This window comes from Condylostylus longicornis, unplaced genomic scaffold (assembly GCF_029603195.1).
Source record: "Condylostylus longicornis isolate FDR11 unplaced genomic scaffold, ASM2960319v2 ptg000028l, whole genome shotgun sequence".
In the NCBI taxonomy this organism is placed as follows: Eukaryota; Metazoa; Arthropoda; class Insecta; order Diptera; family Dolichopodidae; genus Condylostylus; species Condylostylus longicornis.
The window spans coordinates 1,040,792-1,066,982 of record NW_026577997.1 but is presented as its reverse complement, the minus strand read 5'-3'; the positions used below and the strand labels follow the sequence as shown (position 1 = coordinate 1,066,982).

Sequence of the window (26,191 nt, the reverse complement as noted above, 5' to 3'; positions counted from 1 at the left end):
GTGTGTTACAAATTTGCATTACTAAAATACTCAGCTTTTTCATATTTGTAAGTAAGAGTGAAGAGACTTAATATTTGATTTAAAACTTTCAGTGTATGTCTGAATTATCGAAAATCCCCTGCCTTAAGTCCAGATTCTATTATATGTAAGTTCTTCATTATTTTTCAATATTACTTTGCAAAAGTAAAATTTTTGTAACCTTCTAGTAAACAGAAAATTTTAATTTTTTTCATTCTTGTGTTTTTTGTTTTTTAAATTTCGCAAGTTTTGCTAAGATATTAGAACATTAGCTTAAATAAACTCGAATCGAACTAATAGTTTATAAAGCAGCACAATTCTTTAAAGTATTACGTTTCCTATTTTTTTTAAATGTTATTTTTTTTGCCCTATTCAATAATATAATCTCTTATTAAGAATGAAAACATAAGTTAAAATATATTTAACAAAATAGCTAACTAAATTTAACATTATGTATATTTTAGGATTATAGCACGAAGACCATTATGAGATTGTAGTACGAAGATCTTGAAGTCTGAAAAAGCATACAAATATTTTTAGTTTCAGAGGAATAAATTAACCAAAATTTAAATATTACTAATTTTGAGAGACGATAATTTAAGAAGAAAAAGGAGATTGAATAAAATTATGTTTTGACAAAATAGAACATTTATAAATGTTTAAAAACTGTGAAGGCATCCCACTTTTACAGCTTTATTATTTGTATATCAGGCAATTAAAAATTTAGCAAACAGTATGTGACTATTAAGTACATTTTTTTTTTCATTTTTTCTAAAAATGTGCTAAGAAAATAAACGAGAAAAAATATAAAAAAAATATGTTTTATTTTAAAACTATCATCTATACAGAAATATGTAAAAAAAAAAAAATAAAATGAAATAATTTTAAAAACGTTTATTGTTGAAATTTATTAGAATACATAAACTTTTTTATTTATTATAGATTATAAAAATTTAGTTTATTAAGATCAATATAGTGAAAAGTTTTAGAAAGTAATTTTATTCGTTCATTAAAAATTATGGTGTCACACATAAATACCATTTTTATTTTGATTACTTTAAGTGTTGTAAATGATCAGAATGCGATAGATTTCTGGAATTACTTGAATTAATTAAAAATCAAAACAAATTATTTTGTAATCTAAAATGTTAACGGAAAAATTAAATAGTTAAAAGTTTTTGTAAACTAAAAAAGTCCTTGGAAACTGATTTTAAGATGTTGAGAAGTTGAATTAATGTTCCATGGATACAAGTTTACGTTACTTCATTTGATTTCCATTTCATTTTCTTTATAATTCATTTCTTACATTTATATTTCATTAATTTTTTTAAACCTGAAATATAAATTTCTGGCTAAAATTTGCAATATATCATTTTGAAATTTATACAAAAAGAAATTTGTACAAAAAGAAAAGATTCAAAGTAACTTGTTTGCAAAATTTTTGTTTTAAACGTTCCTTCATTTCATCATTCTAAGGGGTTATTTACAAATTATAGCTATGTTAAAAAAATTTCAATTACTTTTCCATTGTCATTATTTGTAACAGATTTGTTTTTCTCAAAAATTCTATATCATACCAGTTTGTTTATGGCATGTGTACATACTGCAAGTTTTGTATATACATCTACGAATGTTACATGCTACATGATCTATATTTAATATTTTTGTAGATATTTATGAAGTTACGTGAACACATACAACCTTTATGATACAAATATTGTTTTTCACTTGCACATTTTTGTTGCTTCACATAATTAAAGACGTGATTTTAGTTGAAAATTATTTACTTGTTCCATCGTTTTAATGAAATTGTGGTATACATGACATACTTATAAAAATAATAGGAAAAAATGATTAAGAGAACTTATTGGTTTAGCATTATGTAATATTTTCAACATGAAAATTACATGAGAATTTTTTATTAAATTTCAATAGATTTTTAATTAGGTGTTTTTCGTTACTGAATCCTCCAAATTGATATCAGAATAAACTTTCTGATGTACCTATGCAAGTATGTAGGTGTGTTTAAACTACGTAAGACATCACTTTTAATGAAGGAATCTATATATGCATGATGCGTTTCTAAAATCTTTACCTATACTGTTATAAGAAAAATTTTGAATTTTCAGAAATGCACTAGTTTTCTGCTTTTAAATTTGCATGCACCTTATAGGTATAATTTTCTGTTTTTTTTTCAATTTTTCAATTAAGTAAGAGTTTCGTGACCAAAAATACAATTCCAACCGTAATAGCGTATGTGACAATCGCGAAGTGGTAATCAAAACACGAGTAAAAGTAACGAAAAATAAATTTTGGTTACTTGGACTAATAAAAAAATAATGGTTTTGATTTAACAGTACTTATGAAAGTATTTGCGATGAATTATTTCCAATTTGTAAAAACTATACTTTTATCTTTCTTTACGAAAGTTAATTTAAAATGAAAAAATTCTTATTTAGGACATTTTTGCACAAATAGTTAGCCTGGCAGGATTATCAATATTAATTAGAAAATATTTAACACAAACAATATTTGTGTTAAAGATTAGCTTTAAGAATGAAACTTTCAAAGTTTTCCATTTTAAATGTAATCCAATTCTAATACTACATATAATATTTAGTTTAACCTTCAGAATTTATTTACGATTCATTAAAGTTGTTTAAAAAAATAAAATTATTTTGAAAACGTAACCGTAACGCAATATTCTATGGAACATTGAAAGAAAATAAAATTCGAAAAGCAATTTTCATTTATTTCATCTTATCTAAACATGACTGCACATACTCAGGAACACACACATGCATAAGTACATTCATACATGAATGTATAATAATTCTTGTTGCAAGGATATTTTTATTGTAATTTGAAACTATCATTTTAAATTTTTCAAGATTCCATTAAAAAGTTATAGGGGTAAAGTGGTAAATGTAAAATGAGCGAAATAATGGTTATTTACTTATTTTTTTTTCATTTTAATTCTCTATCCTTATTTTAAATCCAATTTACAGTTAATACTATAATATTCATTTTATTGAACACCTAAACTAACCAGAATTTTATTTCCCAATAAAATATTCAATAGTAATAATTCTAAAATTACATTCTTTGTACAGTATGTATAAGCATTCGGTTATACAATGTTTCTGTGTGTGTAATACAAATTACATTATTTGTACAAAATTCATTTGATTGAAGAAAGGTTTTCATGAATAATTTTATGGCATTACTTAAAACTGGCTGTAAACTCTGACTTTAAAAAAAAGTCGTAATAAACATTTGTTTATAAAATATGTGCATACATATTGATATTATGTAAAACGTAGATATATATCTACATATCTATTTTATTTTGAAGAAAGGATCTGTTAAAAAATGTAGTGAAAGTTATCGGTACTTCAAATTGTATAAGTGTAATCAATCATTTAAGGTTATTTAAATTTGTAAAACGACATACTTGTTTTATAATAAATAAAACTGCCAAGCTTGTTGTTAAAATCATACCGAAAACTAATTGTGTTTCTTTTATTTGAAACCACCTATAAAGTTAATTTTCAATCCAAATGTGGAATTTTTTTATAAGTTTACGTATTAAAAAAAAATTTTTCTTTGTGCCATCTGTGTTTTATTAGACAAATTAATGTTAAATGTACACTTACTGACATCAATCATTTGAAATTTTTTTATAAATCTGTTGTTCACATTGTGAAAAAGTATTTTATGAAACCTTTTTGCTTCGTGTTTTACTGTTCCGAGATCTTATTGTGTTATTTAGGAAAACCTTGTTTCTAAATTTTGCGGTCTTTAGTGCCGTGACACACTAAAAAAATCTGGATAATTTTGATAACAAGCTCAAAAATTTTGAAAAATTAAAGTTGATTTGAAGAAAAATCAAAATCTTTTATTTGACAGTCAGCGAAGTTGATCAACATATTTAACGGGGCATGATATTTTTAACATAAAAACGAACACAATAAAAAAGAAACTTTATTTCGTACAAAGTTCTTTAAGGGCATATTTTTAAAAAATTTTTATATGTATGTATATTTATTTTTAAATAATTTTAGTTTTTATATGTATGTACTTGTCAAAAAAGTCCAAAATGTATTGATTTTGCTTTCTTTTCTTGTTATTTTGTCGCAATTTACAAGTACGACAGTCGGAAAACGCTACATTTATTTTTATTGGCTAACTTCTTACTTCTTGTAGTATCCGTTTTAAAAATTCATAGCAACAAAATTGCTTAAACGGCATCCCTGAAATAATTTTTAGGTATTGCCGTACTAGTATTATATTTTAATATTTTATTCAGTAAGCAACATAGCAATAAGCGTTCATTTAGCGAAAAAGAGTAAAACATAAAAGAACAAAAAGGAAGCCAAAGTAATTACTGATGAAAAAAATATGATAAGCCAAAAATAAAAAAATTGAAGGAAAATTAATATTAAAATAATAAAAATTAAAGGATTTAATTACAACTAAAATTGGAATATATACATCTGAAGCATCATCACGTTTAAATTTTCATCACTAGATTTTTCTTAGCTTGATTTGAACTTTGTATCAATTCCTTACCAAGATATGGAACTTTGCTTCTCACTGCAGAAAATTTCGTTAGAAATCATTATTTCTTGATATTAATGAGCTATTGAAGGAGTGATTTACGGATATTTTGATAAATAGGTAAGTAAATTTACAGTTTTCTATGAATATAAGTACACCAATATTTCGCATAGACTACGCTTGAACTGACAAATATATACATACATATGTACATATTTTTCAATAAATTTACCGTTCATCGGTGCATGAGAACATAGAGTGGTCTAAAAATCGTATTTGATTTAGTTTTGATTTAAAAATATTTTATTACTATCCATAATAAAAAAACAGTTATTGAGATTCTATGCTATTGAGCTTTAAAATGATTTAAAAAAAAAATGTTAGCTTTTGAAAATTTTTCAATAAAGTTAGAGTCTAGGTATTATTTACACAATTTTGTATTATTACAGTAACAATATTCTGTATATTACATTTTTTTTTATTGCTTCTTCTTTCATTGTAGGTTTGTAATGCTGTGAAAAATAGAAATTGATGTTTTGTTTGCACTTCTAATGAAGAGTAACAGATACATAAGTATGTAAATGCTTACTCACTTTAGAGTTGTATATTGATTTCAAAGTCACCTAAGGTACTTGTAAGTCAGTAACATAATAATGTCCAAAAAAATTTGCAATATATCCACTTCAAGTCTTCTAGTAAATTTTAGTAACAGAAAAAAATTCATTTAAGCTTTTCTTATACTCGAGCGTTTGAAGGTGAGATTTCTAAATTGTTTTAAAGCAAACAATTTCTAAATTAGAATATTAGCAATTTGCTTCGGTTAAAATTTTAATTTCATTTTTATTGATTTTGTTGCTTATGCTTTTACTTTCCTTGAACTTTCTATCCTTGATACAATTTTTAACAAAAGGTATTGTTTTCTTTACATTTTTTTGTCAAAAAAAAATGAAATGAAGAAATAAAAGGATTTCGAACAGATTCTTATAATGTTCAAAGTACACACGTATAGGACAGGATATAATTTGAAATACTTTACCGGGTCTTTTTATTATTACAAAAGCAATTGGATCAGAAATGATAATAAAAGAAGTGGATGTACATAAGAAAAATGTTTATATAAAAGTATAGGTCTACCCATGGTCATAGTATAAAGATCTTTTAATCTTTATATATAGGATTCCACCTAAGATGTCCATTTGAGTATTTTCACGTGTGCATACACTTACATATGATAAAAATAATATAATAAAAAAGAGGAAAACATTTAAAATGTCCAGTAAAAAAAATTTTTATGTCCCTTTATTTGTGTTTTTGTTGTTATTCATGTCTTCGGATTGTTACATGTTCATGTTTTTACATTGTGCTTGTTTTTATTTTAACATTGGTGTCGTTATTATTTTTGTTTTTATGAAGAATAAATTGTATACAATTATTTTGAGTGTAAATAGCATTTAAAGGATTCTCGGATTCAAGGATATGTTATTATTATCATTATAATAGAACTATGTACCTATGTAGGTATCTAGGTAGGTTAGTAAGTAGGTAGATACATTTGCATATTACACACAACAGTGTTTAAAATTCATATCAAATTTTCAATTTTCCATTTTGGTGAACATTTTTATGTAAAAAAATTTGAATGTGACCATTCTAAATTACAAACGAGAAATATCTTATTCATGAAAGGTTAAAACGAAAAAAAAAGGAATAAAGAAAATTTACTTTTTACTTGTTTTTCTTTTATTTTTTTAGAAAATTTTCATGAAAAGGAAATACAATATTTTATTTTTTTTCGTTGTTTTTTTTCAACAGGGCATCAACATTATTTTGTACAGGCTCTTCAATAATAGTAACTAGATGAACAATAATACTTTTTTTTAGTTACGTCGCAATGCAACAAAATTATTTTTTGTGCTTCAGGTTATCTGGGTGTTAAAATTTTAAAAGATTGGTCTAATTCTTTAGGGTGAAAAAATAAAAGAAATTCTACACATTTTAACATAATTTTAGAAAATAATATCAAATTTTAATAGAAACCACAAGCATAATATTTTTATGGTATTTTGTACCAAGAAAAATACCACTTTGTATTTTATATAAAAATCATTCTATATTAATGACGCCTTAATTTTGAATGAATTCAAAAGAAGAATTGTATTAAAAAGTTTAAAAAATTTAAATTTGTAGTAAATTATATTGGATACTTCGTTTTTCTAATATAACAATATATTTTAAGTTCATTTTTTGATTTAAATGACGTAAAACAATTATTAATATGTAAAATATAAATGTCTAGGCACTTCTCCGAAAGCCGAATTTTGAACTGAATTTTCGAACCAATTTGAAATTTAAAATGATTACCTACTACTACTTCTTGCATTAAATGGTTTTAAATTATCTCCACCACTATAACATTTTCATTATTTCAATTTAACTTACCAGTAATTCTTCGTAGGAACAAACAAGACAGAACCATTAAAAAATGTAAAAATAGCAGAGAGTAAATTGGAAAATAAATTTGTATAATTTTTAATAAAATTTTTTCTCGAATTCATGATGGTTAGTATTTGTACTACAATCAATGTTCATACAGAAAAAAGGAAAACAAAAGAATTAAAATAATAAATTAAAAAGGAAATAAAAATAAAGCAAAATAAACATAAATTTATCAACAGTTTTTTTCCCCATTATTATCCTTACAAATTTTTATTTTGCTTAAAATTTTTTGATATTTGCTAAAATGAAAAAAAATAAAAAACAAATTTTGTTTGGACTATGGGTACCTTTAATAGAGACGAATTGAAGGTCCTGCAAACTACAATAAGGGGTTTTAAATTGAGGTCAAATTTAATTGGAGAAAATGAGAAGAAAAATAAACGAAGCTAGGAAAGAAAAATCCTAAATATTTTCTACTTTTTATTGTTATTTTTATAAAATTTTTGTTGTGTTTTGCTGTTTATGCTTGTTTATTAAAAAAAAGGATCAAAAATTAAAAAATTAGAAATTAATGATTTACAAATGAACTCTCGGTAGGTAACATATATTTTGCATATAAATAATTTATACTCAAAGGATTTTAAAAAATTGCATAAAAAATTTTCATTTATATAATTTTTGCGAAATAAAATCAATTTGATGTCAAAAGTATTGACTCAATGATAATGGAATTTAATTATAATATTTCATCACAAAGTTACTGCAACGGCCTTGCGTGATAAATTTGTTTTGTTCTTTACCTTTAGACATACATATTTGTATGAAATTTTATTTTATGAACAAATTTACCTGATTTTTAAAAAAAAATTAATTTTATTTTTAAAAACTCAGGATTATTTTTTAGGAACTTAAGTATGTTATTTTCTGTGAAACAATATGAAAGTTTTTAAAATCGAAGACTTTTATAAATATTTAATAAAACATTCATATTAATTTGAAATTCTAAAGAACTCTTCCAAATCCTGTTTAATCCTTTAGACGTTACTAAAGTTAGTAATCGAAATTAAAAATTTTTTTGTTTCAAAATTTGAAGGTAAAAATTGAATCGGTTCTACAAACTTTTTAACATTATTATAATTTACAAATCGCCATGCTGAACAATTTTAGAGATTCTAATTATTTGCTTTAATTTGTTGAGTTTTGTAATTTTTCATATAACTTTTTTTATTTTTCTTTAAATTGTTAAATTCCAGAATGATAAATATTTTGCGTACCTAGTTAATAATAAATAACATAAGAGATTTCTTAGTTATATAACTTTATTTCTGCCGGCAATTTTCAAATGAGATTGCCATTTTGTCCGACATTATCATTGTTTCACTGTGTATATTATTTCTAAAGTATTTTCCTTGAAGTTAGAAAAAAATTAAATAAAAAATTGCTTTTCAATAATTTTTTTGCTGAATTTCATTTTTGAATTTTCCCTTTTATTTCTCTACCTTGAAAATACGATGAATTTTCTCAAATATCATTTTTAACTTGAAATGCAACTTTGTATTTATAAGTATTGTATATTATTCTTATGTAAAATGTAAATAAAAGGTAAATAATAATAAATATAAAAATGAAATAAAAGCAAAAATAGTAAGCAATGATTATTGATAATTTGAAAACTTAAATTAAAAAACTTGTACGTAAATATTGAATTTATTTTCCTTAAATTTATAATAAAAAAAAACATTGAAAGTAACAAATCTCATGTGAATTTTTGATTGCTGATATTTTTTAACCGAAAATTTTTTGTTAAACTATAATTTTTTTTATATTCTAAATCAATATAAAATTGATGATTCTGTTATATTTTTTTGCAAAGTAGAAGTTAAATAAATATTCAAAAGTAAAATTTTTATTAAATAAGTAAAACTCGCAAGAAATTGGAGAAAAAGTGAAATTGAATAATTGAGTTGGGAAAAAAATTTTTTTAAAGGAGTAAAATTATTTTCTTTAATATCTAAAACAAATCATTTATTTAATTTATTTAAATTTTTTTTTAATTATAGAGGCTGAATAACATCACTTGAGGTATAGAAAATTAGTTTTGGAGCAAAATTAAAATTTTCAAAATTTTATTAGAACCAATGGGTGTAGGACGATTTTTTTGATGTTCGAATTTTCATAATTTTATTTTTGTTGTTTCGTGTAGATCGTTACAATTTTCAATATCAAATTGACTTAGTTTTTGGAGAAGAAACGTTCAAAAAATGCTTTCCAATTATTGAATTGTTCAAAATGTGAAAAAAGATATTTGATGTGCTGTTGATATAACATTTTTATATTATTTTCATGGATGATATTTAATAGTAGTAAAAATATCTGGTTTATGTCACCATGCAGCATCGGCTGCAATTTTGGAAAACAATATTGCACGTCTCCTGTCTTAAATTTATCTTATCCACGTTTCCACATATCAATTGTTTGTGACAAATCGTCAGATATTTTTATTTCTTTACTTTTGTGAATCCAAAAATTACTGATTTCCTTTACTAAACTAAAAAATATTTTAAAATATCCCTTTCATACTTATCAGGTTTACATATTATTTACGATATATTATATTCTTTTAAGTTTCATCATAAATTTTTTGATTTTTTTTTTAAATTAATAATTTCTACCAAAAATCACTTTAAATTTTTATATATTGTATGCACCTACACACATTTCTTAAATATTTTATAACATGTTGATATTTATCTACTTAGAAGTGTAGCATATTTTTTTATATAAAGTTCGTATTTTTTTATTTTTTTATGTCTTCTTGACATAAAAAGAAAATTTATTTCCTTAACCTCCACAAGGAAACGAATTAAAATGTAATAAAAGTTTTTTTTTTTTCTAATATTTATGAATGCAACAAGAGTTAAAAATATTATATTTATTAATGTAATTTTCAATATAATGCACATTATATGTAAAATGTATCATAAAAATCCTTTACATTTTTGCTCAAAAAACAAACCTTATACTCTAAAAGATTCTTATTGTATGTTGTGCACATTTTAATACCACAAAAATATTATGGTTGTCAGTAATATTTTAAAAGTTTATATTTAGGTAAAATTCATGAAACTAGGAACTTATATTATTTGAATATTAAAGGTTTCAGAAAATAGAAATATTTTGGTAGGTAAATGTTTTTTGTAAAATTTTCCCAATAAAATAAACTTGTTACCTAAGCTCATGAAATTTTTTTTTTTCGGTTATAGACTTTTAAAATTAAAGTTTTGTTTTAAAAATTTTACAAAGCTTAAAATAATATTTTGATATTACATATTATGTTTTAATACAAAATATGGTGTGTAGAACTATTTATTATGGTTTTTTTGACTTAAATAATGCTGAAGTTATGAATATTAATAATGAATTGGATATTAATGAATATTAATACTGTAAAATGTAATTAAATTTAAAAAAAATTCTTAAAATTATACCGTTTTAGTTCTATATCAGCTTAACCAGAAAATTTTGTGAAAATTAAAAATTTTATTAGTTTTCTTTAAAGTACCTTAAAAGAAAACCGAGTAAGCTCGTTCTCCATTGGGAGAGCAACCGCCTAGAAAAAGGTACATTATGAAAAAATCTTCTTTGACTATTCTTGTCCAATATATAAGATAATTGGATTCGAATAAATTTTTTGCTTTTCGAATAATATTGTAATTTTATTAAATTCATGAATCTAATTTACAATAATTTTCAATTTAAATTGTGTTAAAAATTATAAAAAATTTTGAATTAAGACAAAAAAAAGTTTTTCTGCGAACCAATAGATTCGAAAATATCAATGAACCATGAAATTAAAACATTGACTTGAAATAAGTTGTTGTAGACTTTTAAAAAGAAAACATATTTTAACTAACAAACCCAACAAAAATGTAATATGCCATTTATTTGAAGAAAATTACCGTAGATTATATAATATTTAATTCGGGTGTAGTAAGAATGCATGACTTGTCTTTGAATATCTACCTAATTTCGAATTATGTTTTCCAAATATAAAAATAAATTATACTGTGAAAATTCTAAACACAACGTACTATTTAATTGAAAATAAGTTCAATTTTCCCAGTTCTTTCATTTTTTTTTTGTCTTATAACAATCCAGACTTTGCCATCACTCTAACGCACAAAACTGTACGTAAAATCCAAAAAAAAAAATAAATTTCTTTCCTTTACGACTTAAATGCGTTCCTAATTCAATATTCTAGCAGCATAACTTTCATTCTATCAATTTTTTTTTATTTCTTTTTTATTTATTTATTTCCAAAAAATATTTTATTATTCCTCATGCTACTTATTCTTTATTAATAAGGAATACTGTAGAAATATAACCAGTGCCAAAAAAATAATAACCACGTAAAATTCATAATTTACACGCCGTTACATGGACTCGAAAAAAAAGCAAGAGAGTATAATCAAAATTATCATTTCAAAAAAAAAATTTTTGTCTTTATACCACGAAAACCACTCAAAAAAATTGCTCCTATCTAGATCTTTAAATGATGAGATTTCTGCCATAATAAGACAAAAAGTAACGGTAGATGGTCGTCATGTCAAAAGAAACCGCAGCTTTCATAATAATCTTAAATAAAACGCATATTGAAGCACGAAAATAATGTAACTCGCTCTAATAGAAATACCGAAGGAAAAAATACAAATTGCAAATAACGAAAGAAATAAAGAGCTTCTGAACAATAAAAGCAACAATAATTCTTTTAAACGCAAAAATTTATGTAATTTCTTAGGTGGAGGAAAATATGGGGACAATATAATTTTTTTTTTGATAAAAACAGCAGGACAATTGTATAATATATTTTGCGCTTTTATTGGATAATAAAGCGAATTCACAATACAAAACATTTATTGATTTTTTCAATTCTCGCCCTTTGTTGTTTTGAGTTTCACAGCAGGGGTTCATAAGAACATTTAAGCACAATAAGAACAAAATGACTTAGAATAGAAAAATAATATTTAATACAAGCAAACAAAAAAGAACAAATAACCTGCAATAGATCGTAATTATGTAGCATAAAAAAATCGAACTCTAAAATGAATTTTAAGAAAAAGGCCTGCTTTGTTTTGGTTTAATTATAAAGTTGAGATAGTTTTCTGCCAAAATTTTAATTTAATTATCAATATAACAGTTTTAAGACACATAGTCTTCTATCATGCCCTCTGCTCATATTCTAAAACAAGAATACCTAATAGATCATATTATTTATTGAGAAATTTATAAAATCTATTGAATCATTTATTAAAAACTTTCTTTGTATTTTTGTTTTTGTTAAAATATTTTTGTACTACAAATTTTGTATTTAAATAAATCAAAAATTGCACAAAAGGAAACCCTATATGTTGTTCATATTTCCAACTAAGGATGAATTATTTCTATTGTCATTGAAATATTACAACAAAATGGACAATTAGACAAAGCCCAAAAATATTTCGAAAAAAATAAACTGCAAAAACAAAAAGTCGATCAATATCTAGTATAAAATCATAATACATGCTGACCAGAAACAAACACAAGAAATTAGATGGGGACACAAAAGTGATATAAAACAGTACAAAGAAGGTGGCAAAATTATTATTTAGGTTTTCGTCTGTATGCAAGAGAATTTCACGAAATCAAGAAAAAAAGAAATTCTCCCACAACATTTAGTCGTGTCTTTTTGTACTTTTGTCTTTTTTTAGGGTAATTATCAAGATTGCTCTGAAGGCTTTAATTTTTTAGAAGTTCTTTCAGATGATTAAATTCAATTATGGAAGAAAGAAAAAAATGATAATGAAGAAGTATAATAAAATTGCAAATTTATAGGGTCACAAAAAACTAAAATAATGTGATTTATAATTGAAAGATGGTAGTTTTCAATAATATTCCGGAATGTATTTGGCAAAACTGATCATCGATTTTGGATCAGCCTACTCGTGTTCAAGTAGACTATCTCGCATTAGCGAGGGACGAAATAAGAATATAGAAGCGTGTAGACGTACATTTTGGAATGTAAAAGAAATTATAAAAAATTATAAAAAAGTGTTGAGGAAAGAATATACTGAATTTATTAACTCTCAGCACTTTAGGGGTAATAATAGAACAATCAATTTAGAAAGTCTTCGACATGTTTGACTGAAAAGTTATAATCTACAAATAGAGGAATTTTGCAAATTTTGATAGAGATATGAGTTAACAATATCCAACTTGATTCTCTTAAAAGCAAATGGCACCAAAATTTTAAATAACATCAAGATTTTATTTTTTTCTATTTTTCTAATTTTTAATCTAATATATATTTTATTTTTTTTTTTTATTGCACATGTAGTTAAATAACTTTGATAAAATTGATATTTAGTGAAGATGCTTTACTGGATTTTGAAAATTAATCGAATATGCAACATTAATCTCGGCTTTGACAGTACTTTATGATGAACCTAAACTACAGTGATAATAAGAAAGTAGTTTTAATGAAGTGAAGATGCATTACTGGATTTTGAAAATGAATCGAATATGCAACATTAATCTCGGCTTTGACATTACTTTATGATGAACCTGCACTACAGTGATAAAAAGGAAATATTTTCAGTAAAAATTTACAAAATTAAAGTACAATTTTTCTAAACAAATTGTAATGAATGATGCAAGTCGGTTTTGTCGTGTTTATCATCAAAATCCGAGTCTACATGCGATCATCGTATTAGGCCTTAAATTTGAATTTATTTCAATCGAAGGCATTTTAGGTGTTTTAGGTTATATTCACAGTGGGAAATGTAAATATATAATGGACTTGTACTTAAGAGGAAACAATACATCAAGAATGCTCAGAATACATGTAAGAAAATGATTTTTTTTTTTAGAATAATTATTTAGTTTAAAATTTTTCGTAATTAGCGATTATCAATGTTGTAATGTCATATTAATCTTCCATTGATAAAATATGCGCACTTTTGTAATCGCCCATTTTGCAATATTGCTTTTAGTTTAGAAAATTAAAATAATATTAGCCATAACCATTAGCCGACAGGGAATAAAATTATATTTCTAATTAAAAAATGCCCTGAAAATAATGAACCTTGGTTTTGGACCTTCGTAGGTTCTTATGTTATTTTCTAGTTCATATTCAAGTTGGATCTTTACCGATTTTATTTCTGCTTTCCATAAATCGATAAATGAGGCGTCGTCTAAAAAGGTTTATTTTTCAAAATCAAGTTAGTGGATTTGTCTTAATCTGGCTGCATTATGGGGTGTCTCTCACTATAGCTTAATTTTGAAAAACCGTTCTAAATCTTAGTAGAATGCCATTCTAATGTAAGAATGGTCAATTACTGTAACCGACCAGGTTTAATTTGCGAATTTTTTGTTTAATTTGCAAATATCTACATACTTGCCTTTCAAGCAATCAATGATTTGTAATAGGTATATTATTGAATAGACAAATTTATTATACAAAGTTTCCTTTTTCTCCAAAGAACTTTTGAGTCTTTTTAAACTTAATCTGTTAGTTACAAGTTGTAATATTAATATCTCCGAGCAATCTATACTTTATAAGCTTTACTTACTTTATCTGTCTTGTGAAATGATTTAGTATCTTTCAGAAATTGGTTAAGTGACTTACAGAAATATTGTATTCAAATTAGCATTTATACCAAAAAAGAGAAAAATAAGTAGAAGAAAGGAACAAAACTTGTATTGAATTTTGAGTTGACTACTGAAGAGAAAAGTAGGAAAAAACAAACCAATATGATTTCAAGATAAAATAGGATTCAAATCCTTTTAATATAAAACAACACAATACGATAACAACAAGAGCGTTAAATAATGAAAAAAAAAATTGGATACAATTTTTTGCTTCTTTTAACAATTTTATATGGGTATGAAATTATAAAAAAAGTAAAAAGTTTTCCTTTTCTTTTCCTTTGCTTATGTTATACATTTGCTACAGTGTTTTTCAAATATAAAGAGCACAAAGAAGATAATTTGAAATTAATTCTTATTTCTAGTGAACATAAGAATGATTAGTATAAACTCTTAGGGAAAACTTTGGCCTTACCCTACTGCCGTTAACTTTAGAAAATTGCTACATATCGAGGTGATTTTTAAAATTTAATCGGATTTTCGATTATTTATAATTAAATAGAACCTTTACTTTTTTAATCGAAAGTATTGCGTTATAAAAATGCTTGAACAAATATAAGGCGGAGACTCGTAATTCTCTAAATTACTACTTCAACAAACAAACAAATAGTTCACAAATTAATAATAAAAAACCAGTTCGAAATACTTTGAATTAAATGCGTATAATTGTTGGAAGCTTGTCTCCCAAATATTCTGTAAATTTTTTTGGAGCGTTCTTTCCCTAAATTGTCGATTTGTTACAAGTTACAATGCAACAATTATCATTCGAATTTTTCATTATTTTTGTCGTTCGAGAAGCCCTGTTATCAAAGAACTCAATTGAAAAAAAAAACACAGAAAAGAATAATATTTTAAAGAACATTAAAAATGGAAAAGTAGTTTGAAATAACAGACTGAGGTCACAAGTTTTTTTCTCAAATCTTCTTTATGAAATTAACAGAACTTTTCTTTTGCTTTACTCTCTAGTCTATTTAACAAAAACCAAAAAAAAAAAATCACCTTTTGCTTATCTTTCTTGCTTTTCTTCAGAAGAAAAAAGAGAAAAGCATCTGGGATAACATCTACATTAAGTTTCACTTCTAAAAAAGAACTTTTCTACATAATTTTTCTTAAAATTTAAAAGCGTAGATATGTTAGCATTTCGAGTATTTACAACATTCGTATGTACAAATACGAGTGATTTAGGGGGAAACTGCAGGAAAAAAAAATGAAATTAAAAAAAAAATATATGTATATATTTTTTAGAAATAATTTTTCATTTTTAGAATTAAAATAAGCACAAAGTGCGGCAACTTTGTGTCTTTAAATATAAAAATGATAAAATAAACTTATTTGAATTTAAAAAATTTTTGCTGCTTTGAGCTCGTATGTTTCTTTTTACAAAAATTATGAAAATTTTCGATAAGATTTCTATTTTTATTAAGTTTCGAAAATTAAACAAAAGTTTGTACTAAATTTGCTGATTATAAAAAAGATGAAATCAATTTACATAAAAGCCTCATACTGTCGCTTAATACCATTATTCCTTGTAATTATTTTTAAAAGGAGTGGCGTTTTCATTCCACATCAAGGAATATGGGTTCAACTAACTCTTTCCACTTTCTATTTGGTACTGCGTAGTGATATAATACATCTTAGCGCATTAAGTTGCTTATTAAACTGTATTGATTAAGAATAACTTTTATATAGAAAAGCTTACTGTATAACGACATGATAACAATTGTATGGCCTTCTTTATAATTAAGCTAAAATCAAAACAAGTTTGTTAAATTTAGGGCCTTCTCAAAAAAAAAAAAAAGTAAAATAAAATCCAATATACAGAATTTTGAATTTCCACTTACATGTTTCGTATTTTCTCTGCATCTTCCAAATCAGTTCTAGTATAATGTTTTGATTCTGCTACTGCTGTTTCAATTGACGCAATATCCTCTATTTCACTTTCAAGTGTTACAAAAATTATTGAACCCATAGCAGTATATAGAAGAACTAGTATTAGAACTCCTGCAAGGATAAATAAATTCTATTGAAATAAGATAAATATTAGAAATTTAATTTATTTAATAAAATAGTGATATATTTATTTTTATTTTGATAAAAATATTTGGTATCTGCAGTTTTTCATTAGTATGCCAGAAACCTAATTCGCTAAATTAACTTCCTGCTGGCTTCTTCTTCGAATTTCACTATTTAGCTTTTACATCCATTAAATTTTACTTTTTTCTCAATTTTGATTATTTCTTTACTCCATTTAATTTTAATTAGGAATTTAATTTAGATTACACAAAATTGTAGACACGGCTTACCAATTAAAAATGTAATATGCTAATTAAATTATACTAAGTAAATCAGCGTCATTAATAATAGTAAAATTATATATAATCTTTTTTTTGGAATTATTTAAACTAATTTAAAGCAGTGATTATAAAGTATGTAAGGTTCGCATATTTAAAACTCGAAATTCATCATTTGATTTTTAGAAATAAAACTTAAGGGTATAGACATCCCTATAGTAAATCTTCTAAGGGTATAGAAATCCCTATAGTAAACGCATATAGAACCCAAAATTTGTTTTCAAAATATTTCAGAAACTCTATGATTACTTACGCTTTAATATTGTCAATATATTTACGAAGCCTTTGATCTCAGATTATGTTTCTGAAATTTTATTGTCAAAACCAACAACTATATTGAATATTCTTGCATAGAAAATAATGGCAATGTTACCTTAATATTTTTTAATTTTTTTTTGTTTGTTTTTCCATTTTTTCATATAAACAAAAGTAAATTTTCAGTTGGTCCAGTTTCAGGAAATTAAAATACATTTTATGTCTGTTTGGTAACGTAATATCCCTGCTCATTCCTACAAGTCGTTCGAATCCGTCAGAGACTTGTGTCTCGAGGAGGTGTTGTAAGTGGTTTTTACTGAATGAGAGGTAAATACAACAAATCTATTTGGGTTGAATTGTGGTGCCACAACTACACTTCTACATATACATTTCTGTTACTGGGTATTTAACTATTCTTGTATAGTTTACTTCAATTAACCTCTTTTTATTTTATATAATGTTTAACAAAAAATATTTGTATTAAGTTCTTTTGGTTTATATGTGTACTTAAAACCAAGTCTTTATAGCCAAATTTGAATGTATTTAATTTTTATATCAAACTAAAACACTCCGCACATAATACTAATTTTTTATTTCTTTGGTCATTTTTTTAGTAGATTTATATTTACTTCAGTTTTTACCACAAAACTTATATTTGAATTTTTTTTATTTTTTTTCACTTCACTCAATTCCGTTTTTGAAATCGCAGTGATAGGATATCAGATAAAATTATAAGTATTAGGTGAGGATCTAACGTAGGCAACGAAGTTAAATTGAAATTGAATTGCGGGTTTTATGTATAAAATTATTTTTAATATGTTTATGGCAAGCAACGATAATTTAAAGTATGTTTTTGTACTAAGAATACATTTTTGAATTTTTAGTTTCCTTAGTTTAAACACTTGATACTTTGATATTATGGTTTTTTTGTCATACATTTATATAGATTCTTTTATATTGATTTTTGTTTTATATTGATTTCAAATTTATGCAAATATTCAAAATTGATTTATATATTTGTTGGTTTTTAATGACTAGTGCAGAAAAGATTTCGATTTCAATATGAAAATAGCAACTTATTTCACATATTTTGACTACAGATTTTGTTATTCTTGCTGTGATTAATTTTTCTCAAGCATTTAGTGTCAAATATAACCTTAAATAAATTAAGTTTGAAAAATAATAAACAAAATCTAATACTAAATAAGTATTGAAAAAACAAGTTTAATAAATTCGTATATTACGCCGTTAGGTGTTAATTAAAATCTTGTACCAAAAGCGGAATATTTTCCGAAAAGGATAAATACATTATTTATTCAATGTAATAATAATAAAATTTTCAATTTAATTTTATTTTAATATAGAAAAATGATCTATAAAAATTAAATAGAAAACCTTTTCTATATATGGGCTAAATAATTTCCGTTTCCTCTATACTAAACTGTATCAATATAATCACATCCTTTTGTAATGACATTTCATTAAGTTCTTTTATTATCATCTTTTTTAACTGATGCATATCAAATGCAATTACAATTAAAACAAAGGTAAAATAATTGTTACTAAAAATTTATTATTTGAAGTTATAATTAAAATTTCTGTAAGTATAAGTTGGTTTGTGGCGATATATAATATTTGAATTGGACTTCCTTCCTACAGGCAATTATAGGAAGTTTACTATTTATACTATAGCAATAAAACGTTTGAAACGTAACGAAGAAAAGTGGTGTCAAATTTGCGAGATTGCCCTTAATGGTTTGGTTAAAATGTTAGTTATGATTAATTATGCAAGGTAGTCCTGTGCTGGTGTTAAAGCTCTTGGAGCTTTTTTTAAGAAAAAAGTTTTCATTCGGGGGAGGAGCAGGTGAGCTCTAGGATGTCTAGGATTATTTTTTTTCTTTAACGTCTAGGGATAGTTGAAGGTGCTAGAATATTTTCAATATAATTATTTTTAACCTTCTAAAACTATTTCTAATACATTCAGGACATGTTGAATATATTCATTGCTATAATAAGAATTTTCGCAAAAACGCATTACTAAACTGTGAACCTTTAGTAAACCTAAGATAAAACCATTTGGTACAATTTTTTTTACATTTTGTTGAGTTTATATTAATTAGAAACTCAAATTCTATAAAATTATAAAAAAAAATTACTTAAAAATTAAATATCTTCCGTTCTTTGTATTTTTGCATACTTTCATATTATTTGAAATTCCTGCTTTGCTTTTAAATGATAACCGATTTAATAAAAGAAGCAAAACAATGACAACTGAAATAAGGAGAAATATGTTTTTTTTTCTCCACAGTAGATATAGAGTAAAGTAATCAACACTATTCCAGGAAGGACAATAATTACATAGTACAATATATAAGTGTTTCCACATATAATATATTATATGGTACCTATAGTCTACATGATTCTATATAATAAGAGCTGCAGGCAAAGCTTTATACTGTTTGCAAATGTAAAATAAATATGTATTAGATATGTGGATATAAATATAGAATTTTCAGTAGAAAACTGAATACGTACAAAATTTTTAATCTAACTTTTTTCTTCCTGTAAATACTTTCGAATAGAATTTTCTTTAATTAGAATTTTTATTGCATTTCCATGATATTTTCGACATTACACTTCTCTACTTCTTTATATATTCTAATATGTTCATAGTGGAAGCAATGGAAATAACAAAATACCTAAACTTTAGGTGTTATATTTGCACCCATTTTATTTTTATATTATAAAAATCAGCTTTTTTTGTCTGTTTTTGGAAGTAAAAGGATAGTGATAAAATTTATTTTTGAGATATAAAAAATAAAATGTATGTAGGAAGATAATTATTGTTAACACAGTCTTATAGAATTTCTATAGAATGATGGTAATAGAATTTGAAATATTAAGTTTTTTAATGAGAGTTTCACATTTACAAAGTAGGTATCTGTGTGCCCTTCGAAGTAAAAATGAAAAAAAAATTATGTAATGTTTAAGATTTATAGGATTACGGAAGTTAATAATGTAGGGAGCTTTACTTTTTGTTAGATAAAAAATGTGATCTAGTACCAAACTGAGACAACCAACACCGTGTTGCAAAAACTTTTTCCTTTTTCAATTTTTTTGGCATTTTGAAAAATCTATCTCCACCATGAAAACCGAAACATTTTTTATTAAAACTTATTGAAATTCTACTAAGTGTTAGTAGTAAGGATTTCTAGGAAATATATGGCGTGAGCTGAGTAAGAATCAATGATTTGATTTATATGAATTAATGATTACGTATAATTGTAGCTTCTTCTAAATACCTTTTCAGATTCAAGTGTCAAATTTATTTTTATGAAAGCAATGACTATGTCAGACTATTTAAGCATTATTTTACTTATATTATTTACTTTACTCTTAGTATTATTATTTTTACTTGAAATTTACCCTATACAGTAGTATCAAAGAATGTTTATAAAATTATTAAGGAATCTTGTTTTTCACTTTTATAGATACATAATATGTGTAGTATATTAAGAAAGAGTAGAATAAGTTAAGAGTATTAATTAATTTTATGACTTTCAGGATTTATATTTATGTGACTGTACATAATATACTGTTATACTATTTATATACCCATATGCATATGCATTATATGATGCTAGTTACTCTTACAAAATAGATTATTACTTGTAATTACACTTTGGTGATAACTATTAAAAAATTTTTGCTTGCTTTTATAGACATTACATTCATATTTATATACTTGTTATAGAGATTCCATAGATATGTAGATTATTGTGACAGAAGAAGATATTCTGTAAAATAATTGTTTTTTATTCGAATTATGAAAGGTTACTAAAAAAAAGGAAAAAAATAATATTTTAGATAGATAACCCTTAATAGATGGAAAGGTTAATTATGTTACTAAAACGATTAAGGTTGTGGTTACTATATAACTATTAATTCGTTGCACGTGCACACTTTCGTATAGAGAAAATAAAGATTTTATGATGTATCGGATCGTATTCATACTAGTTTAAACTTTAGTTGAAAAAAAAGACAAGGGAAAAAACTATTTTTTTAGATGTTGGATTGTTAAATAAACAAATTTTTTTAACATTTTAAATGTGAATAAATTAAAGTTTGTTTAACCTACAACAATAATGATATAGACTACATTTGTAAGTGAACAGCTTTCAATAAAAGAGTCGATTCCATATACAATGCTGTTTTTTAAAAATTTTTAAATGATTATTACTTTGGGGAATATTAATTTTTAAAGATATTTACTTCTAAAAATTTAATGAAAAAGTTGAAAGCGATGTTTTAGCTAAAATCAAAATATAATGAGAACAAAAAATTAGATAGAATATTTTTAAAATTTCCGAATACTAGCTGCATTTTAATATGAGACTGAATTTAATTTCGAAACAATTAACATTTGTGATGCACTATTCAATTTAATAATAATTCATTTCGTCCTAAAAAAAGGTAGGTAGTATTCAATGTTTTACTTGGCCAATTCTTCAAAGATACTTAATAAGCTCTTCTTACTATGTGAAATGGCGACAATTTAAATTTATGTTAGTTAAATAAATTTAAGTAGTTATGAAATTCACATGTTCGATATCCCTTTTCAGTTTATTAATATGGATTTTAATATAAAAAATATTAAATACTAATAATTTAAAACCTAAACTGTTTAATTTTTTTAACCATCGAGATTTATGCGTAAAATGAAAACTAAATGTATACAAAAAAAATTTGAGAGATTTTCGATTAAATTTCGCGGCCAAATTTTTTTATTTAAAATGAAAGTTGAAAAAAAAAACGAAACGAAAATTGAATATAAAGTTAAAGTTTTGTTCTTTTTTTTAATAAAAAAAATTTTTTAGATTTTTTCAAAGATTTTTAATAAACCAATATTCTATGCTAATAATTGAAGAACCCCAAAAGTCACATATTATGTATGTATTGAAAATTATAAAAGTTTATAAGAAGTTATAACGACGTGTTAAATTGTAAATAACGAACAAAAAAATTAAAAAGAATGGGAGTAAAACAGTAATAGATTAAATAATTAAAATTGAGTAGTTTTAAGGTTAACAAACCAACGTTTTAAATTTTCACCATTTAAGATGAATTAGTTATTGTTAATTATTTTTAATGTATATTATTATAAGTTACTTCGGGTTATAGAGTATATATTATATATAAAATATTTTGTGAAACTGTAAAAAAATTCAATTTGAGATTTGACTCTTTATACGCAAATTTCTCACAACTATATAATAAATTAGTTTCTCAACCAATATTAAAAATTGAAAAATTTAAACACAACATGTTTTATATTTTTCTATAATAGCTCTCATTCTCAAAATATATATTTATTAATTGCATATTTCAAAAGTAAACAACATTTTTTTCATAATGTTTAACTAATTTAATTTAAAATACTTTTTAATAAATACAAAATAAAAAATAATTTATTAAGTTGTCCTAGAAAGTTTATCTACAACGTTAAAAAGTTTACTATTCAGTTGAAATGTTTTACATATTGCCATATAGCATGAAAAACTTGTTAAGAAGAATAAATTTCAAAAGACAAAAATATTTTTCTTATAAAACTAAATTCGTGTATGTTATAACTAAAGTATAAAATACCACTTAGGAAAGTGAAGATCCTAAAAATATGTTATATAATAATTTCTTAATAAAAACATGTAATATGCCTATTATATAATGTTCTCATATAACAATATAAAATTTTGTTTATTTAAACTTTATGAGATTTTTTTTTTAAGTTAAAAACTAGGAATTAAGAAATAGCGAAAACTTTTAGTTTTAGTAAAAAAAAAACTCTTGAAATTTCAATCCTTTTTCAAATCATATGTATTATAAAATATTATAAAATTATAAGTATACAACATTATATAAAATGAAGGTAATAAAAAAAACTTTTTTTAGGAGAAAAGTTGTTTTGAAGCTAGTTAGGTATTTTAGGTATTTAACAAGGATTTTTAAAGTATTTAAAAGCAGAAAATAACAAGAAGAAAAGCAAATATAAAAAATATTTTAAAAGGATAACATTTTACAGTATAAATACAATCAAATATAAATTTTTGAAGAATATACTGTTTTAAATGTATAACAAAATGAATAATAATAAAACTGTATTTATAAGTATGTGCTAAACAGCCATTTTCTAATCCTGTTTATATAATTATATTCAATTTAAATTTATAAAACTTAAAAACATATTTGTTCACCTAAATGAAAATTCAACTAGATTAACTTTTTCGCTATATCTGCGTTTTAGTTAATTGGGTTTTGTTGAGAATTATTTTCCGATACAGTTTCTATTTTAAACACTTCGCACATGCGCATACTGTTACATGATACTACTTCTTTACTCCCTTCTTCGTTCTATCGTTTTGTAAACATATCTTTAAAAAAAACTATAAATACCCCAATAGTTTAACATTATAAAAAGGAATTGAAAAAATTTAAATTTTTAAATTTTTAAACAAAATCCAACCGAATTAATTCAAAAAATTTATTAAAGTTTAAATAAAAGATTAAATTTGAAATATTTTAAAATTCACTAACTTTTTTTTAATTTTTGTTGAATTAAAATTACAATAAATTTAAAGGAAGAGAAAATAGAAAAAAATGAGAAAATTTATATTTTATTGCGGTTGAGGTTTGCATAAAATCAAAATAAATTACAAAAGTAAAACAAAAAAAAAAAAATTTTTTATAAATTTCAAATTTTTAATTTAGAGTATTTTTTCATTGTAAGGGATCACACATAAATATAAAATTGAAACAGTCTTTATTTCATTTATTCTGAATCAGGTCAAAAGTTTTTGTAATAATTAGGCAAAATTAGTAACTAAATTATTATTGATTGAAAACAAAAGGATAATAATAATTTACTTTAAAGAATTAAAGAGGAACTTTATATTTTACAATATTCACAAGTTTAAAATTAAAACGTTTGTTTGGTTTCGTAGCTTTTTCTCGACCCGTAACATGATTTTATTGAGGTCTTCTGCAGATTACAGTGTGAAACTATTTTTGATCTCAGAACTTCCGCATAATTACAAAAACGAGAAATATCTTCCAATCACAATATAAATTTTTCCCAATTTCACCCCTATGTCAAAATACTTATTAAATTATCAAATTATTCATTCTAAATTCGTTTTTTTTGGTCATGTCCTATTTCCTTGCAGCTTAAAAAAACTTTTTATTCGATTCATTACAACAACTTACATTAGTAACGGTTCATATATAAATAAAAAAAAATTTTATTAAACTTACCGATAGCTGATATACAATGTGATTTGGGTGCACGTTGACAACCGCATAAACCTTGATGTTGCTGTTGTTTATCGCGTTTATCATTTTTATTTGGCGATGGGAAGCACATTGAAGGACTCGGTGGTGATAAATTTAATGTATCAGTAAATTGAGGCACATGTAATGGTGCCTTTTTGCTCATAATTTCAAATTTTGTTTTATTTTTACTTTATATTGTATTTTGATATTATGTTTGGAAAGCTGCAACTTTTCTTTTTTTTTTTGTAATTCAATAAGAACTTCTTCTTCTCAAGTTTAACCAAATTGAGGACGTTTGTTTTTTCTCTTTCAATTTTTTTTTTATTATTCAAAAGTTACACTTTTTAAAGGTTTTTCTTCCTAACCGAAATTAACTACTATGATTTTAATACCGAAGAATACCAAAGTATTTTAATTAGTATAATTTTGGGAGCCATTTTCAATAATGGTAAAATAGCTTTATGGTTTTTTTTTTGGTGCTATTGTTGTTTTTTTAATTTTTTCAATGATTTTTTTTGTATAAAAATTAATAATTTTATGTTTAACAATTAGTTTTATTATTTGAACTTTTTACATTAAATTTTTTTAATTAACAAATTTTTCATTCACGATTTTTTTTGTTTATAAGTTGGAAACTCCTTAAGAACTTTTGTTTTAAAGTTTCTAGCCCAAAAATTTTGTTTCTTTCCCGTTATCGTTAAACTTCATCACACCAAAATAATTAATTAGAAAAAAATATGAGAAAACAAAAATCCTTAAACCTGCTTTTGTTTTTTTTTTTGCTTTGCACGTGATTGTACAGTTTTTGTTTTATAACTGCAATAGTTTTTGTATGGTGGTGTTGTTTTCTAAGAATAAATGTTTATTTTTAATTGAAAAATGAAAATAAATATGTATATATATTTTCATTTATTTTACTATAGTAAGTATGATTTTCTACAGTAAATAGCCAAAACGAACAACATTTATAGAATTTAAAATGCTCCGGCAACCATTTTTTTTTTACAATGTTCATTTAATCGTTATCTTTAATATCGCAATCCTGAAATGAAAAATAAAGAAAAACCATTTTAATTATATAAATTTTTTTGTTTTACTAGAAAAAAAAATTAAGTAAAGTTATACAAAAAATTAATAGTTTCAAGATTATTAAAATATTGGAGGAGAAGTTATATTCCCATGTTGAATAAACGAGGTCAAATTAGCCAGGGTAAATTTTGTTTGCATTTCATGACAACCTCAAGAGGGTGTTAGCAAAAATGTAATAGAAATAAGTAGACGTGGACTTCTATACCACAAGTTTTTTCAAGAAATTCTATACCTCTAGTTTTTTCAGAAAAATAAACTTATATGAGTTTGTTCATAAATTAAGAAAAAAATTTAGAACATGATATTTATGAGCACCTTTTTTTAAAACTTATTTTCAAAAATTCATTATATTATACTAATGTTATGTTACTAAAATAGTTCTGAGACATTAGAGGGTTAAAATATGTGTTTTCTTTATGTTATACATAAATAAAAATGGATAAAAAATATGATCGTAAATTGGAAAGAAACGA

General features: G+C 23.9%; 1 protein-coding gene across 4 annotated transcripts in view; it reads right to left on the bottom strand.

The window, feature by feature from the left end:
* The window catches only part of LOC129607748 (TWiK family of potassium channels protein 7-like), a 293,642-nt gene that overhangs the window by 94,638 nt on the left and 172,813 nt on the right, over window positions 1-26,191 (bottom strand). For all 4 annotated transcript variants that reach the window (XM_055518922.1, XM_055518923.1, XM_055518925.1 and 1 more), the window contains 2 exons: window positions 24,612-25,671; window positions 16,539-16,698 (listed from right to left, as the gene is read on the bottom strand). In XM_055518922.1, coding sequence (XP_055374897.1) covers window positions 16,539-16,698; window positions 24,612-24,792 — 341 coding nt within the window. In that variant the 5' untranslated portion in view covers window positions 24,793-25,671. The remainder of the gene's footprint in view (window positions 1-16,538; window positions 16,699-24,611; window positions 25,672-26,191) is intronic.